The 15,509-nt window shown below is 32.6% G+C and overlaps 1 protein-coding gene across 7 annotated transcripts in view; it reads right to left on the bottom strand.

Annotated features, from left to right (window-relative positions):
- The window catches only part of SCN1A (sodium channel, voltage gated, type I alpha subunit), a 130,945-nt gene that overhangs the window by 15,549 nt on the left and 99,887 nt on the right, over positions 1–15,509 (bottom strand). For 6 of the 7 annotated variants that reach the window (XM_012726114.1, XM_012726107.1, XM_012726117.1 and 3 more), the window contains 4 exons: positions 10,680–10,800; positions 8,512–8,666; positions 6,908–7,081; positions 4,489–4,611 (listed from right to left, as the gene is read on the bottom strand). In XM_012726114.1, the coding sequence (XP_012581568.1) occupies positions 4,489–4,611; positions 6,908–7,081; positions 8,512–8,666; positions 10,680–10,800 (573 nt within the window). The remainder of the gene's footprint in view (positions 1–4,488; positions 4,612–6,907; positions 7,082–8,511; positions 8,667–10,679; positions 10,801–15,509) is intronic. The other variant, XM_012726119.1, reaches the window with a different exon arrangement.

Genomic DNA, 15,509 nt, shown 5'->3' with positions numbered 1-15,509 from the left:
TTTAATTGCATTTTGTAATTATGACAAAATATAAAAAATTCATAGATATACTTGTAAATTCTCTAAAGCTTTGAGTATCTTGAATATAGAAACAGGAAATATAGAAATAGAGAATATAGAAATAGAGAATACAGAAATATAAAGTGATTTGAAATAGATATACAAAAATGATTGAATGAATGAAAGAATGAAGTAAAGGTTAGTTTAATATTTACTGATCAAAGCATCACTTGTAAATGTCATTTCTGGATAGGGGACAAGAATAATGAGAAAGATATAATAAAAAAAATTGCAGGGAGTTACTACCCCCAGAGAAGGTGAATACATTCTGAGAAATTCACTTTGAAAGTAGGGGTTAATTCCGCACTAAAACTAACTCTGTGCAATTCATGATGCAAGCAAGTGGCCTGTAGCAGTGCTGCTGAGGATGTGATTTGCAATATGGGCATACATTTGGCTCAGGAGATGATGCTTATTTCTACAAAGACAAGATGATTATATCCTGGAAACCATTCCACATAATAATGGGAAATTTACTACACAAATGTCCATTCATATTGAAAATTTCATTAAATTAAGCAATGAAGAATCAGAAAAGGAATTGTTTTTTCCCAAGAGTTGTTTCAGCACAGAGGGAAGTATAATAACTCTTCTGAGACTCTAGGGAACTGCGGTAATTGGTTCCCATGTGGTGAAACCACTAGACAGAACTGGCCTAAGTAAATTACAAAGACAGACTGCAGTTTGAGCTGCACAAAAGGAGATTTCTAAGAAAGGAACTATCTTAATGAATTAATACCAGAGGATGCGTCTTCTCGCAAGTAAATAGAATTTTTACTAGAATTCTATTTAATAAAATTAAATAGAATTTTTCTATCCTAGCACAACTCATTCTTCTAGAAACTCTTTTCCATTTCTTGTTCATGATCTACATTTTAATGAAACTGACACTAAATTAAGGATTGAAAGTTAGATACACAAATTAAAATTAGGATTACTTCTTAATCTCAGGATATGTTTTCTTGTCTTTGAATATAAAATTGCCTCTGATCTTCAAATCAATACTGCTCATGAATTCTAATTCTTCTCTAATCAAAATACAGACAAAACTAAGTAAATTAAAGCTAAAATCAGGCAAAGTAACATCACATAGCTTTCACTATAAAGAGGAACATCAGAATCTTATTTAAATCTAATGACTATATTTGTATTGTAGGATATATTTGAGGGAATTATTTTTGAAAGATATGATACATTAGTTACCCAAACAATAATGCCAACTTTCCCCTCCCTCCAATATAAAGACTTTCTTATGTCCTTAAACTTTAGGAATAAGCAAATGTAAATTTTTTTTTCATTTTGATATCTTCTAAGATGCTTAGAATTTGAAAGTGACTTATTTTGAGTGTATAGTTCATGTCAAGTGGCTCCTACATTAACTTTTTCCCATTTAAAACAAAAGCAGGTGGGCTTGTTCAACTTTGAATGTATTTTTGCCTTGTGAGATTTAATTTATACTTAAAATATGATAAAGGTCACACAATTAATACAAATTTTAGAAAAACTAAAGTATTGTCCTCTAGCATCATTTCACACACATCAGTAAGGCAAGCTGGAAACTCATTGACAATTCTCAGAACGCAGACCAACATAGTAAATGTCAAAGGTTTATACCTCACACAGCACCATCATCTCAACAAGTTAAAATGTTCACACAATTATTCTATACTTGGGTCCTCCACCCTCACCAATTGGATCACCTCCCCTTAAATGGATAAATCAGTACACACAGAACTAAATCACACTCAGTGAAATTCAATAGAGATATCAACAGTTGGGGCTCAAATCCACAGAGGGTAAATTCACAGAGGTATTTTTCTCAAAAGAAAATTTAAGAAAATTGAAAATAGGGGATTAGAATGTAAATACTGTATTTTCCCTGCTGTGGTGCAATAGAACCCTTCCCAACCCCTCCCTCACCCCACTACACAAAGTCACAGTGAAAGGATGAAAGGTAGCAAAAGGGGTAATACAGTACCCATAATAAAGGGCTGAGGGGAGGAACCATCGCTCCACCCCATCCAAGTTGGAGCAAGATTATCCTATATGAAATAGAAATATATAGTTTATTATTAGTTAGAAATCTGATATGACAGAACAATTGGAGTTACTTTTTGTATATGATGCTTTCTGTCTGTTTCCCTGTCAATTAAGACTTGAGTTTCTTTGAAAAAGAAGGTATTTAATAGTTCTTAGATTAGGAAATTAGAAATACAAATTTAAATACAAAATTTATTTTACACTAGATAATTATGACATCAATTCACTCAGTTTAATTTTACAAGTTGAAAAATTTGGACTGGAAATTTGAAATACAATTAATGTTTAAAAGCTGTCAGCCAGAAATGTGCATAAAACATGCAAAACAGAAAGTGCAACATGATGATAAATTACTTGCTATTCTCTAACTTCTTATCAAGCACTGTACAGCATGCTGTATTTGGTAATGTTGCATAAAAGCACATGCTTCAAGAGTGACAAAACAAAAATAAAATGAGTGTCTGATTTGTGCTTTGACAGAGCTATTTGTGATTTTTATGTGGCTAAGGAAAAGAATTAAATGAGAGTTTCTGAATACATTTAAACCTTACTCCCAGTTATTAATCATCATTATTATTTCTATCCATTTCACCATCATGCATGATTATATCTTTTACAGAGTCAAAAAATCCAAACACGAGAAACAAAAGTAGAATCAATCCTTGGGTTATTTTGTCTCTACAATGCCAAAAAGATCTTGAAATGATCAACCATTTTATATCATGTGCATACTAGTAATGGCAAGAAACCATACTCATGAACAACTTAAATGATTAGTTATCTCTTATCTATATCTACAAGGAGCTTATGATTTTAAAACTCTAAGTTAAAAAATTAATCTCTTTTCATGACATAAAAAAAAGACTGATGACTAAGTGTAAATAAGGCTATTTGGTAAAAAATATAAAAGACAGACCCATCAGAACAACATTGTGATATATGGTGTAAAGGGAATATCTATGGGAATATCTGACCAGTTGCTTCTTGGATGAAATATTTTCAAAAGATCATATTTGAAATGTTTATTATAGCTTCAACAGTTTAGCACTGTTCAGATTTTAGAAGACTTAAATGGTATTATTTTGATTCAGGCTACATATTTTCAAGTAGAATGCATAAAAATAACATATTTCTCCAGAACTGAAATTATCATTCTGAAACAAAGAAAGTAACATTTTAATTGGAAAATTAACTTAATTTTCATATAAACAGAACAGAATTTCAAATAAAATTTTAGTGAAAATTAAGGATCTCTGTGAAAACTAAAATAAGACTATTTGTATATTGCACTGAATCTATTCTAATAAAAAATTATGTCAGAAAAAAGCAAGTATTATGTTCTTAGAAAGTTATATTTATAATACATTTTATTTCAAAAGAACATATAAGATTATCATAGAAAATGAAAATGGAGGTCTGTAATGCAAGCTTAATTTTTATAACTGTGATTAAATCTTATGCAGCTAAAAGCAACATTTTTCTATTAAAATCAAAATTTAGCAGGTTTGCTTTGGTAAATGAAATTTCTAATTGTGAAAAAATTGAATTAATATTTTACATATCATGTATAATAATATTTCATGCTTTTGAAGAAGGCACAGAAAATTACAAGTCAGTGTCATAATTCCTTATCTTACCAAGGCTATGAATTATACTGAATGGCTTACAATTTTCCTAAAAAGAACAATTTTGTGACTCTGATATGGTTCATTTACAAATCATCTATGACAACAATTAAAATTGTGTTCTCTGTCATAAAACTTTTACCTCAATGTCATATAAGTGCATGGATTTATATATAGTATTACTCTTCATATAAATAAGGGCAATGTAGTTACAAACTGAGGCTACATTTACATGACTTTTAAGAAAAATTTAAAAGTCAATCAGTATTAAATATTTAACCTCAATATACTCAAATAGTGCAAATTTTGGCATTATACAGACAGTTTTCACAACTGTTAATTTTTTTCTTTTACACTCATATTTAGCTACATGTATGATTTATACTACTTTTAATTCAGCTCAATACAATTTATATCAATACAAATGAGAAAACAATATAGAATTCATGTTTGTTAATATACTTATTACTTTAATAGTGCATTTTCTTTTCCTATGTAGGTTTGTAAGGAAACTCCCAAAGCGAATTAAGAAATAAAGTTTTATTTAATGAGCACAGCAGATAAATGATATTATATCATTTCAAGGGAGGCCTCTATTCTCTTGCATATCACCTAGAAGTAAATATGCAACAGAAAAAGGATAAAGTAGCAATTTTGCAAGGATTTGCCATTCTTTTTGCATGCATGGGTTTCCCATTTTAAAAATTTAATTCAATATAATTTCTGCTATAAACAATAATTTAGGTTCTTTCATTTTTCTTACCCTCATCCCTTCAAATCTTGATAAGGCTCTCAGAGGTCTCAGAGCTCTTAGTGTTCTGAGAGATTTGATGGCACCAAGTTCTGAGTAACCCAAGGCATTCGCTGTTAAACTGACCAATGAAACCTGCATTAAAAAAAATATACATATAAGTAAAATAAAATTACAAATAATTAAAGGGAATTGGTGTCATCCCATTTATAACTACTATGTAGTATAACAAAATTTTTGTTTATAAGCACATAGGAAATGAATGACTGCATATTTTCAGTAAACCTTTAAAAATATAAGGAAATACAATTTGATTAAAAAAAGTTACAATGTTAACTAAAATCTAGTTTAATGAAAACCTTAGATGCCATGTATTTTTCAATTGCTCTAACCTACTAGAGCAATTCATTAAACAAACTTAAATAAAAATTAATAAAATAAATGACAAAAATCGACAAATAATAAGACATTATTGATTTTTATTTTATTCAGTTGCTGCTGACTACAGGCCTTGCCAATAGAAAATAATAAAATACAAAAGTTATTTTATCAGAAAAAGAAAAAAGTCTACCCTGTTTGGCATTTCTAACTAATTGTAATCAGTATAGAAAGTAATATGTTAAATCAGCTTTGAAGATGATTTCTGTTTATCTTGCTAATAAAAACCTTGCCTTTTTACTTGTTAAAGTTCATTTCCAGGTAAATAATGTAGAACAAAAATTCTAACATGAATGATCATCAAACATTTCTAACTTGAAATTTTACTAATTTATAGAAAAATTTACTAATTTTACTAATTTATAGTTTCTGCCATGATAGTACAAAATAGCCTAATTTTCATCACAAAATTAAATCAATCAGTTTACATGATTTGAGTGAAGTACTCCATGATTCTGAACAACATATTTGGTGTTTTCTCTAAAGCATTTGCTAAAATTCCATGTCCATGCTGTTACTAGAGGCAGGTGTTGAACAGTTCAATGTGCATGTTTTTTTTCAAAATTTCCTATTTTTGAGTATTAATTTGCTTTAGATTTATAATAATTTTTAGAAACTTGAGATGTACTATATACTTTTGTCTTTTTTAGAATGTTAAACTGATATTCATGAAACAAAATTGAGCAATGAAAAACGTAGGTATTATTGCAAAATCACAAAATTCCCTGTAGAACTATTTTCCTAAAATATTTTGGAAATGGCTATTAAAAACAATTTAAGATATTTCTTCCATTAAAAATTTCTGACATATAATAGAAAAAGAAGCTCAATTTTAAAATGTTTAAATTAGATTTAAAATCTAGAGATGTGAAAATTGTGAATTGAATTATAACTTTTAATGTTTGAAATCTCAATATTAGAAACATTTTCTCCTTATTATATGATGAAACAATTATTATTTTGAGGTTTATCTCAATTCACTCTTTTTATAGGAATATTATAAGCTTTTCAAGTAACTTTGTCTCCATCTTAGTTCAGAATTGAAGAGATAGCAGAATGTGTGACCCTGAGACCTGGAGATATTTTCTACAAGAAACTTGCAGAATCCTTGTGGATTATTATTCTTTGGGATAATTATCCTTTATGAATTATTATCCTTTGGGAATAAAACTGGTGCTTATGAAGTCTGTGACATTTTGAACATACTTTTTAAAATGTTTTAAAAGATGAAATTATGCCAAATTGATAACATGAAGCATGATGTCTAATAAATCTCAAAGGCAGCTACTTGTCAGGGAGAGGAAGTATCAATCCATTAAGCATACAAATTGTTTGTTTGGTTCACTATTAACTTGCATCAAATCTTGTCTACATGGAGGGAAATTCCTGGATAACAAGAAGCAGAGTTCTTTCTGAATATTCTGTACATCTTACTTCCTATAATGGAATTATAATCTACATAATATCCTTTCAAATCTATCCTTCAAAAACTTTGAGTAGATCAAAGAGAATTTTAAGAATTAATTGTAGTTCCTACCATTATCACTGCATTCAATTCCTATAATGGTTTACATACTAAACATCATTTTGCAGGGTCAAGAATCAAGTAATTTACTCTGGCACATAACCAACCAGTGGTGGGGCTAGGATTCAAAGTCAAATCTGTCTGATTCACAATATAAGGAATTTAAGTAACAAACCTGTTTAACCACTTTCTCTAAAACCTACTGCTATGCTTTTTCACTTCCAATACTAAGTAACCACCATAAATTCCACCTTTCCAATGTAAAGTCAGCACCAAATTAGCCAATTTCTAATTTCTTACAAACTTTCTTACAAAAATGACACTGTCATTCAGGGGATTAATTTATTTTTTATTAAATAGCATGTTCTAACCACATGATATAGTGGTCAGAGATTTCACTACTTTAGAATGAGTATACAGTTAAGACAAAGAGCCTGAATGGAAGACAAAGATATAGAGGATACCTACATCAACAATTAAGAAGTCCAGCCAACACCAAGCATTGGTGAAATATGTTTGATAGCCGTATGCCACCCATTTTAGAAGCATCTCGAGAATGAAAATATAAGTGAAAACCTTGTCAGCATATTCCAACATTGTCTTAATTGTTTTTCGCTGATCAATATATATATCTTCAAATGCCTATAAAGAAAATTTATACATCTCAGGTTTCAAAAACTAGTATACTGTATTTTATTCTGATAATTTATATTTTGTTGATTTTACATACAAATATATGCATAGCAACATAAAATATCCATAACATTGCATTGGACTAGAAGGACAGAGGAACTGTAGTTATATTACTACAATTTTACCCCTCAAAGATATTTTAATTAACTGGAGGGAATACTCTTCATTGGTGTCGCATTTATAAGAAAAAAGTAAAAGCAGAATTCTAATGACTTGATTTGTTCAGGAAATAGTAATCGATGGCATATCCTGATGAAGTCACCCCAATTTGAAGTAACTTACTCCTTTTGTTATATTTCCTGTGCTTTCCCTTGTTGGCCTTTTGCCATAGAAAAGAGATTGAAGAAATAAGAAAAGAAGGTTTATATTTTTAATAAAGTAGATCATCACGTTGCTCAATTTTACTATGTAATTGGATTCAGTTGAACCACTTTCTCCTTTGTTTTGTTGGCAGTTTATATTCCTCAGCAGAGAGATGATATGACATGATGGCAAAATAAAATTACTTCTCATTTAGATATCAATGTGTATTTTAATATGAAACTTTTTGATATTTTACATCTAAGGATACATTCTTTCCAATGGTGACTGAAAGACTATTTCTTAACTAAAACTATTTCTTAACTAAAGTAAAGAGAGAAAATTTATTTCCTCAGAGAAATATACAGAAAAACATAGGTCTATATTTGACTTATAAAGTTAAGTTAGTGATACTTATTAATGAATAATCAACATCTAAAAGTCAAAGAGACATGCTCATCTGGCATCTATCTATATTTATATATTACTTATCATCTATCTATGGCTTCTATATTATGTTTATGACCATATTTTTCTACAATACTATTAGCTGATATATTTTTTTATTTTTGTAGATGATTTTCACAAAAATGTAAATTGATTCTGATGAAATATCAAGAGAAACCAATCCGTAAGTATATCACTTAGGCATGCTGCCCAATATTTATTGTTACCAACATTCATTGTTTCCTGAGTAGCACAAGGATAGTGGATACAACAATTTGAAAGGAACAAAGAAATTGTCCCTAAAGACTTACTGACTCTCCATAAAGAGATAATAATAATAATAGCACTTAGAAACAAAATTCATCATAACTTAGACATTTCATATTCTTGATCACAAAACTTCCATTAACTACACTGTAATTACAATGCTTATTTTCCTGTTAGTATGAGTAATTGAATATTTATTTTCTTAGGTTAAAATGAGTAAGCTGAAGGGACAAGTTTTCTTTGTTTCTTTAATAGCAAAACAAATCATTAAAAACCATTTATAGAGAGAGAAAGTAAATCCAGAAATGTATAGTTATACATTAAGGTCTATAGCATCATAGCACTTTTGCTTAATGTTCACTTACCAGAGCGCCACTACTAAGGAGAATCATGAAAACAATGAAGGTTTCAAACCAGTTATGTTCCACTATGCGGAAGCACGTTCTTCTCAGGTTCCACCATTGTTTTCCTCTCCCTTCTTCCACACTTACTTGACAGCATTTGAATCTTCGTACACAGCCTGTAATTATATTAACAGTTAAATAAGCGTAGAAAAAAATATCCTTTGGTATGTCCCTGATTCACCTTCTTATTACTATTACTGCTAATTCTCTAAGCCTGTAGTAGTGAGAACATATTTATCAGCAGCATGACGTTGTGAAAATTACTCAGCTTCCATAAGTGGTTCCCCGGTCAATAATAACTGTTTTTTATTTGTTTGTTTCTTTGTTTTGCTTGAAATGTTACTGTCAAGAATAAAACCTTGCAAAGCACAAATAAATGTGAAGAATCTTTGTCTTGTACTATATTGTCTTACTGTATTCTATTGAAGTCACTACACTACAAAAGGACTTTAAAATGGAAATAAATAACAGAAAACTTCCCTTTTAATGAGGATACAGAACAACAAAATAGACCACTCTCAACAATCTGGGTTGGTTGTTATTTAGGTTTTCTTGGTGCTGCTCCTCAAAGAAAGCTTATATAACTTTCATTATTGATTTACGCATTATTTAATATGTGATTTGCATGACCCTGCTTTGCTTTGTCATTTGCCTTCTTTGCACTGTTTTCATTCACTTTACATCAGAATGTAATCAACATGTATCATGCTCAAGGGAAAATATTTCAGGTATGTTGGAAGAAAAGGGACAAAAGAAAGAGAAAGAGGAATAGGCAAGATGGAAGATGATAAGATACATATAACCGTTCAAAAGAGAAAGTTCTCATAGAACAATATCTGGTTAGTTATCAGGTGAATACAATGGAGAGAGATAAATAGATATTTAAATATTTATTTTGTATAAAAGAGTTGTAGCATAGGGGTGCAGGAGTTGAGAGGGTTCAGAGACAGAGTGGGGGACAGGGAGATCTACTGAAATACACTGCTAAGAGGCACAGTGGATAAGAGAGGAGAGGTCTGCTGTGCCATGTGGGTCAGCTCACTGGCCAAGGATCTAACTCAAGCCTTCCCAGAGATAGCACTGAGACTTAACCCTTAGGCAACCAGAGTGGCCTTTAAATGGATTTATCTTTAATGGCCATTCAGAAAAATAAGAAGCTTTTGGGAGCTCCTTTCTGCTTGCTACATGGGATGCTGCTTAATTCATGACTTACTTAATCAAGTCAATTACATCCTAAAATAAAAATACCTGGTGGCGTAGCGGGTTAAAGCACAGCACTAAGAAGCTAAAGCCACTTCAGCATGAGTTAGATCCCCGCCTGGCCCGGAGGTGACCCACATGGCGCAGCAGACCTCTCCTGACCCATCTGCTACTCCCCTCAGCAGCGTACTTCATCAGTCAACCTGTTCTGCTCCCCACTCTGTCACTGGTGAATCTTCTCACCATCCCTGCACTTCTGGCCTGTATCCCAGTTCTGTATGCATAAATGAATAAATCTTAAAAAAAAAAATACCATGATCAGATGAAGGTAGCTTTGAGGACTTTGAGTGATGTAGATACACTTATAAAAGAGAAAAAATAAAGATGAGATCTAGGAGGAAGAGAACACTAGAGAATGTGCAAATACATACCTTTTTCTAAACTAATTCCCAAGAAAATCAGACTATGGGAAATACTAGTCATGAGGAACACAAAGCACTTAAATCTATTGTCTATACTGTGCCAGGCCCAATAGAAGCTGTTCAGGTATCAAGTAAAGAAGACAGTGCTTATATCCTGTTTCATCCAATAAATCTTAGAAAATATTGCTGTTGTTAAAAAACAGTTTTTGTAATTTAATTTCAACAGTCGGAAGGTTACATTTTTGTTTGTTTAAAGATTTATTTATTTATGCGTACAGAACTGGGGTACAAGCCAGAGGTGTGGTGGGTGAAAGGATTCACCAGACATGGAGTAGGGAAATAACAATAGAGATAAATTCTTTTAGTAGATTAACATACTAGAAGTGATTTAAATACATACATTTTATGGAGTTCTATTCTATTCTTAGTGACCCATTTTGGGTGATCAACAGTGAAGTGAAACTACATACCACAATGGAAGGTCAACATTAAGCTCATTTTTCTTACCTTCAGTGAAACAAGCTTCCGGTTCCAGAGTTTCCTCAGGCTCCACCACAGGTTGCTCTTCTGCCGGGGCACCAATGTCCACGGTGCTGCCTTCAGAAGAGCTACTGCTTTCAGTAAGTTTCTGCGCATGCGATGGATAGAAACAGTAAATCACATTCATTTTGCTAAGTAGTAAATAGCGTAGCAAGAAAGGATTACTACTATGAACTATTTTGGATTTTTCTTGAAGAGATTTTAAGTTGATAGTAAAAGAGAGTTTGAATGGGAACATCGATGTTAATTAACTCCTTTACCATAATTCTTAATGTAAATATGAAGTCAAAATGAAACTATGAAGTTACAAATCGCAATCAGCAGAAAGTACTAAGCAAATCACAGTCCTATGAACTAGAGAACTACCAAAGGAGGGTAGAAAGGAAAGGGAGGGTGAAAAAGTTCTTGTTCTCAATTGAGAATGAGAAAATTGTTGCAGGGCAACACCAACATGAAATGGTTGGCCTGACTGTGTGTCCTCAGGGCATTCTTTTTTTTTTTTTAAATGACTCATTTACTTATGCACACAAGAACTGAGGTATAGGCCAGAGAAAGAGTGGGGAGCAGATTTACTGAAATAAACTGCTGAGGGTTGCAGCTGGGAGACAGGAAGAGGTCTGCTGTGTCATGTGGGTCACCTCCCTGGCTGGGGATCAAACTCAAGCTGCAGTGGCTGCAGACAGCTTCCTAGTGCTGCGCTTTAACCTGTTGCACCACCAGGGAGGGCCCTCAGGGCATTCTTAAAAAGGACTTATTACTTATAATGAGATTAAACTGCAGGCACACACAAAAAGGGTAGTATTGGGCTTATCTACAAAATGGGGAAATAAAAGAAATGAATAATTCACGGAGAAAGAGATAAATAGGTGAATGCATCCTACCAGTTCAAGCTGAGCTGAGACCCCAACAGCACACTGAAAGTCAGGGGAAAACCAAGGACTCCCAAGGCTCACGTGTTTGGTTATATACAAAACCTGGCTGATATTCCACCCTTAGTTCCCAGCAATCCTCCCTTCAGTAGTGATGACATTATGGGATTTGTAGCCATTGGTTTCTTGGATCTCTTTGTTCTGGGGTGGGAATGGACTCCATAAAACCTATTTGTGGAGTTTTTTTCAGGACATCCTTTACCCCCAACAGAACTAAGGCTGAGAGAGGTTAAATAATTTAACAACCATTTCATATAATTAGTAACTGAAAGAACCAAGATTTCGACACTTACTCAAGCCCCAAATCCCATTATTTTCTATGCTATCATACTCTTTTGCAAAAAAAAAAAAAAAAACCAAAAAAATAGATTTATGCATACAAGAACTGGGGTGCATTTCAGACGTACAGAAGGGCAAGAGGATCTACCAGACAGAGTGGGAAGCAGAAAAGGCAGATCTACTGAAATACACTGTTGAGAGGAGCAAAGGGTGAGACAGGAGAGGTCTGCTGTGCCATGTGGGTCACCGCCTTAGCAGGGGATCCAACTCATGTTACAGTTGCTGGTTATAGCTTGATAGTTAATGCCTACACTGCCAGGGAGACCCCTGTGCTAACATACACTTTATAAAACAAAAGAACTAGTGGGTTTACACATTTAACAATTCTTCCATAAACTTGAAAATGAAAAGAATGCATAGAAAAGTATCAAAATGAGCCTGAGATGAAGAGAATCTGAGTAAATTTTGAAGGAAAAGTGAAAATTACTGTTCATACATAAACCAAAAATGGAATTTTAAATGATACTAATATTCAGTATATTCACAAAAAGTAATTAGCTGCCATAAGCTAATCTTTTGATAACTGTAGGTAAGTTTTATTTGATTTTTGCTTACAGTAATCTAATCATATATTTGCTATTAAGCAAATGCCATAATAGTGATTTACAGGCAAACAATAGTAAAGCCCTTTGATATATTATTATTTAACTCATAGGTGAATTTAAAAACTACTTGCAACATTTTTAACATTTTTTTGATAAATCCAGATTTTGCAGAGTATAGCTCTTCATAGTTTTAGCATAGTACCCAATACCATGTTCTATATAAAAAAATGTATCCACTACTAAGTATAAATGTTAGTCATTTAGGTTTCAGTTTCCAGCCAGCAACTGTTAATATTAACAAAAAAAGATAAGGACCTAAAATAACATAAAATGAATCTTATTTTACGCCTGACTTCCTCCTTCAATAATCCTTGATGTGTCTTGCATAAATGACAAAATGAATTGATTCCTTTTTAATGTACAAAGTTACCCCAAGTCTCAGGGGATCAGACTTTCTCTTGATGAGAGGACTGCTGCCAATATATCCATTCTTTAAAATTAGCTGTTCTATTTTATAATACTTTTAAAAATACTTTTCATTTAATGCATACAGTTGGGCATCAACCCATGTTTTTTAAGTTTTAAGGTGATTTAAATAGCGATTAAATACCCATCACTAGTATTCAAGTGAAAGAGCTGCTATTGAAACATTCCTTCCCAGTCTAAACAAGTGATTGTCTAGGGGTTGACAAAGTTTCAAAATTTCATAAGCAATATAAGTATATTTTACAGTTTGCTTGAGCTACTATAAGAAAATAAAAGAGTGTGCCTTATTTTATTCAAATTCAACATGTTCTCAATTAGTAATGACCTTTCTCCCCCAATCTATACCTACTCCTCTAATTAAGAGCCTGATTCTGGTTGTTAGCAGTTTTTTTTTTTTTTTAAGCACCCAGGCTCAAATATCCTTGTTTACTCTTTATTTTTTTCTAATATTGGAAAATTTATTCAATGCTATCTCAACTAACTCCTCTATTCCCAGCTTCCAAAAATGATGAACTTCCTATCTATATCTCTCTTCTGAAAACTATAAATTACTTCCATCATTTTATCCTGACTATAAAACTTTGCAGACCACAAAACTTGCCATCTAGTAGGTTACCAATGACCAATAATATTTAGCAAATGAACAAGTGGATGGATACCTCTGATACTACTACCAAATGAAGCCTTGTCTAAAATTAAATTTTTGAACCAAATCTCCAAAACTTTCTTTTCAAAATCTGTAGTTAAGATGAACTTCTTGGTATCTAATTTTTGTTTATAGGGGAAAGATAATAGTTATCCTTTCACAATTCTTTGGATACATATTGTTTTTCACTATAACCTAACTCCATTCTAACTGACAAACAAATTAACCATGCTTGGCATTTTCTCTATAACACAAACTAATGCCATGGTGTTCTCAAGCTGTTCAGCTGGTTAGTTGCGTTCTAGTACTGTGTTACATTTCTACTTCCATCATACTTATCAAGAATGTTATGCTTGTTTTTATTTTAAATTTTTTAAAAAATTTATTTTTTTATCCATATATGATCTGGGGTACAGGCCAGAGATGTAGGGGTGAGAGGATTCACCAGAGACAGAGTAGCGAGCAGAGACTGCTGAGGGGAGCAGCGGGTGAGAAAGGAGAGGTCTACTGTATCATGTGGGTCAGCTCCCTGGCCAGGGATCCAACGTGTGCTGCAGTGGCTGTGTATAGCTTCATAATGCTGCACTTTAACCCACCGTACCACCAGAGAGAGTCCTGTTATATTTGTTTTTAAATCCATATTTATCTTTTAAATGATGTAAGTAAGTCTTACATTTTGATAAAATTAGTTTGAGAAGCAACTTGTGAAATTAATAAAATTAAATTGAAATTATTACTTATTTCTAATAAAGACAAATACCCTCCTCATATATGCACATGGTAAGAAAAAAAACTTGTAAAATTGGGTATGAGAAGTTGTAGCAAAAAATGTGGTGATATAAAGTTCTAAAAGAGGTGCTACATGCTTAGTCATCGATATACTTCAAAATTTAGAGAAACAATGTTTTGCAGGTGATAAACTGTACAGTTAAGTTCTTAATAATTATGCAAAGGTTCAATAAACATCTGGCAATGAAAGGTATGTATCGGCCTCATGACAAAAGAGAGGTTTCCAACCTATGTTTTGTAGAGATTGTGGCTTCATCCTTAGGAGGAAGGTGAAGGCCAGAGAGGCACATTCCAAGTAGAGCAGTTCTATTATATGTTTCAATATTTATATATTTTATACTTAAAAGTTACACTGAATCAGTCTGGGGAAATGCATATCCAAATTTTATTTTAATTTTTATTTTTTTATAAATGTATTTAAGTATAAAAGAACTGGGGTGTATGCAAGAGGTGCAGGGGTGAGAGGATTCACCAGACACAGAGTGGGGAGCAGAACAGGCAGATTGATTGAAATACACTGCTGAGGGGAGCAGAGGGTGAAACAGGAGAGTTCTGTTGGGCCTTGTAGGTCACCTGCCTGGACAGGGGTCGAACTCATGCCACAGCAGTGGCTGGCAATAGCTTGATAACACTGATACTCTCTTTAACCACAACAGGAAGGACCCATGTCCAAATTTTAATTAAAATGGAAGGGGGGGGGGAATCTATGTGGTAAATAATGGAAAAGATGATATGGAATTTATAATGTGACTTTTGATAGAAACAATGTGAAATAACTTCTGACATCTAGGGATGCTACATGGCAAGAACTTATCAGCAAGCTAACACTCAGAGGGCAAAAAAAAAAAGTTTAAAATTTGTTACTATCACCATCACTAACTGGGAGGTAATACCAATAGTAAGGATAGTATTTTGATATTAGGGAAAACATTTTTTTTTTAAAGATTTATTTATTTGTGCATACAGAACTGAGGTACAGGCCAGAGGGTCAGGGGTGGTGAGAGGCTTCACCAGAGACAGAGTGGGGAGCAGAACAGGCCGACTGACGAAGTACACTGCTGAG

This window comes from Condylura cristata, unplaced genomic scaffold, assembly GCF_000260355.1.
Source record: "Condylura cristata isolate star-nosed mole 26May11 unplaced genomic scaffold, ConCri1.0 scaffold00002, whole genome shotgun sequence".
NCBI lineage: Eukaryota > Metazoa > Chordata > Mammalia > Eulipotyphla > Talpidae > Condylura > Condylura cristata.
Note: the sequence above shows the minus strand (reverse complement) of the source record. Positions and strands in the feature narration are given on the sequence as shown.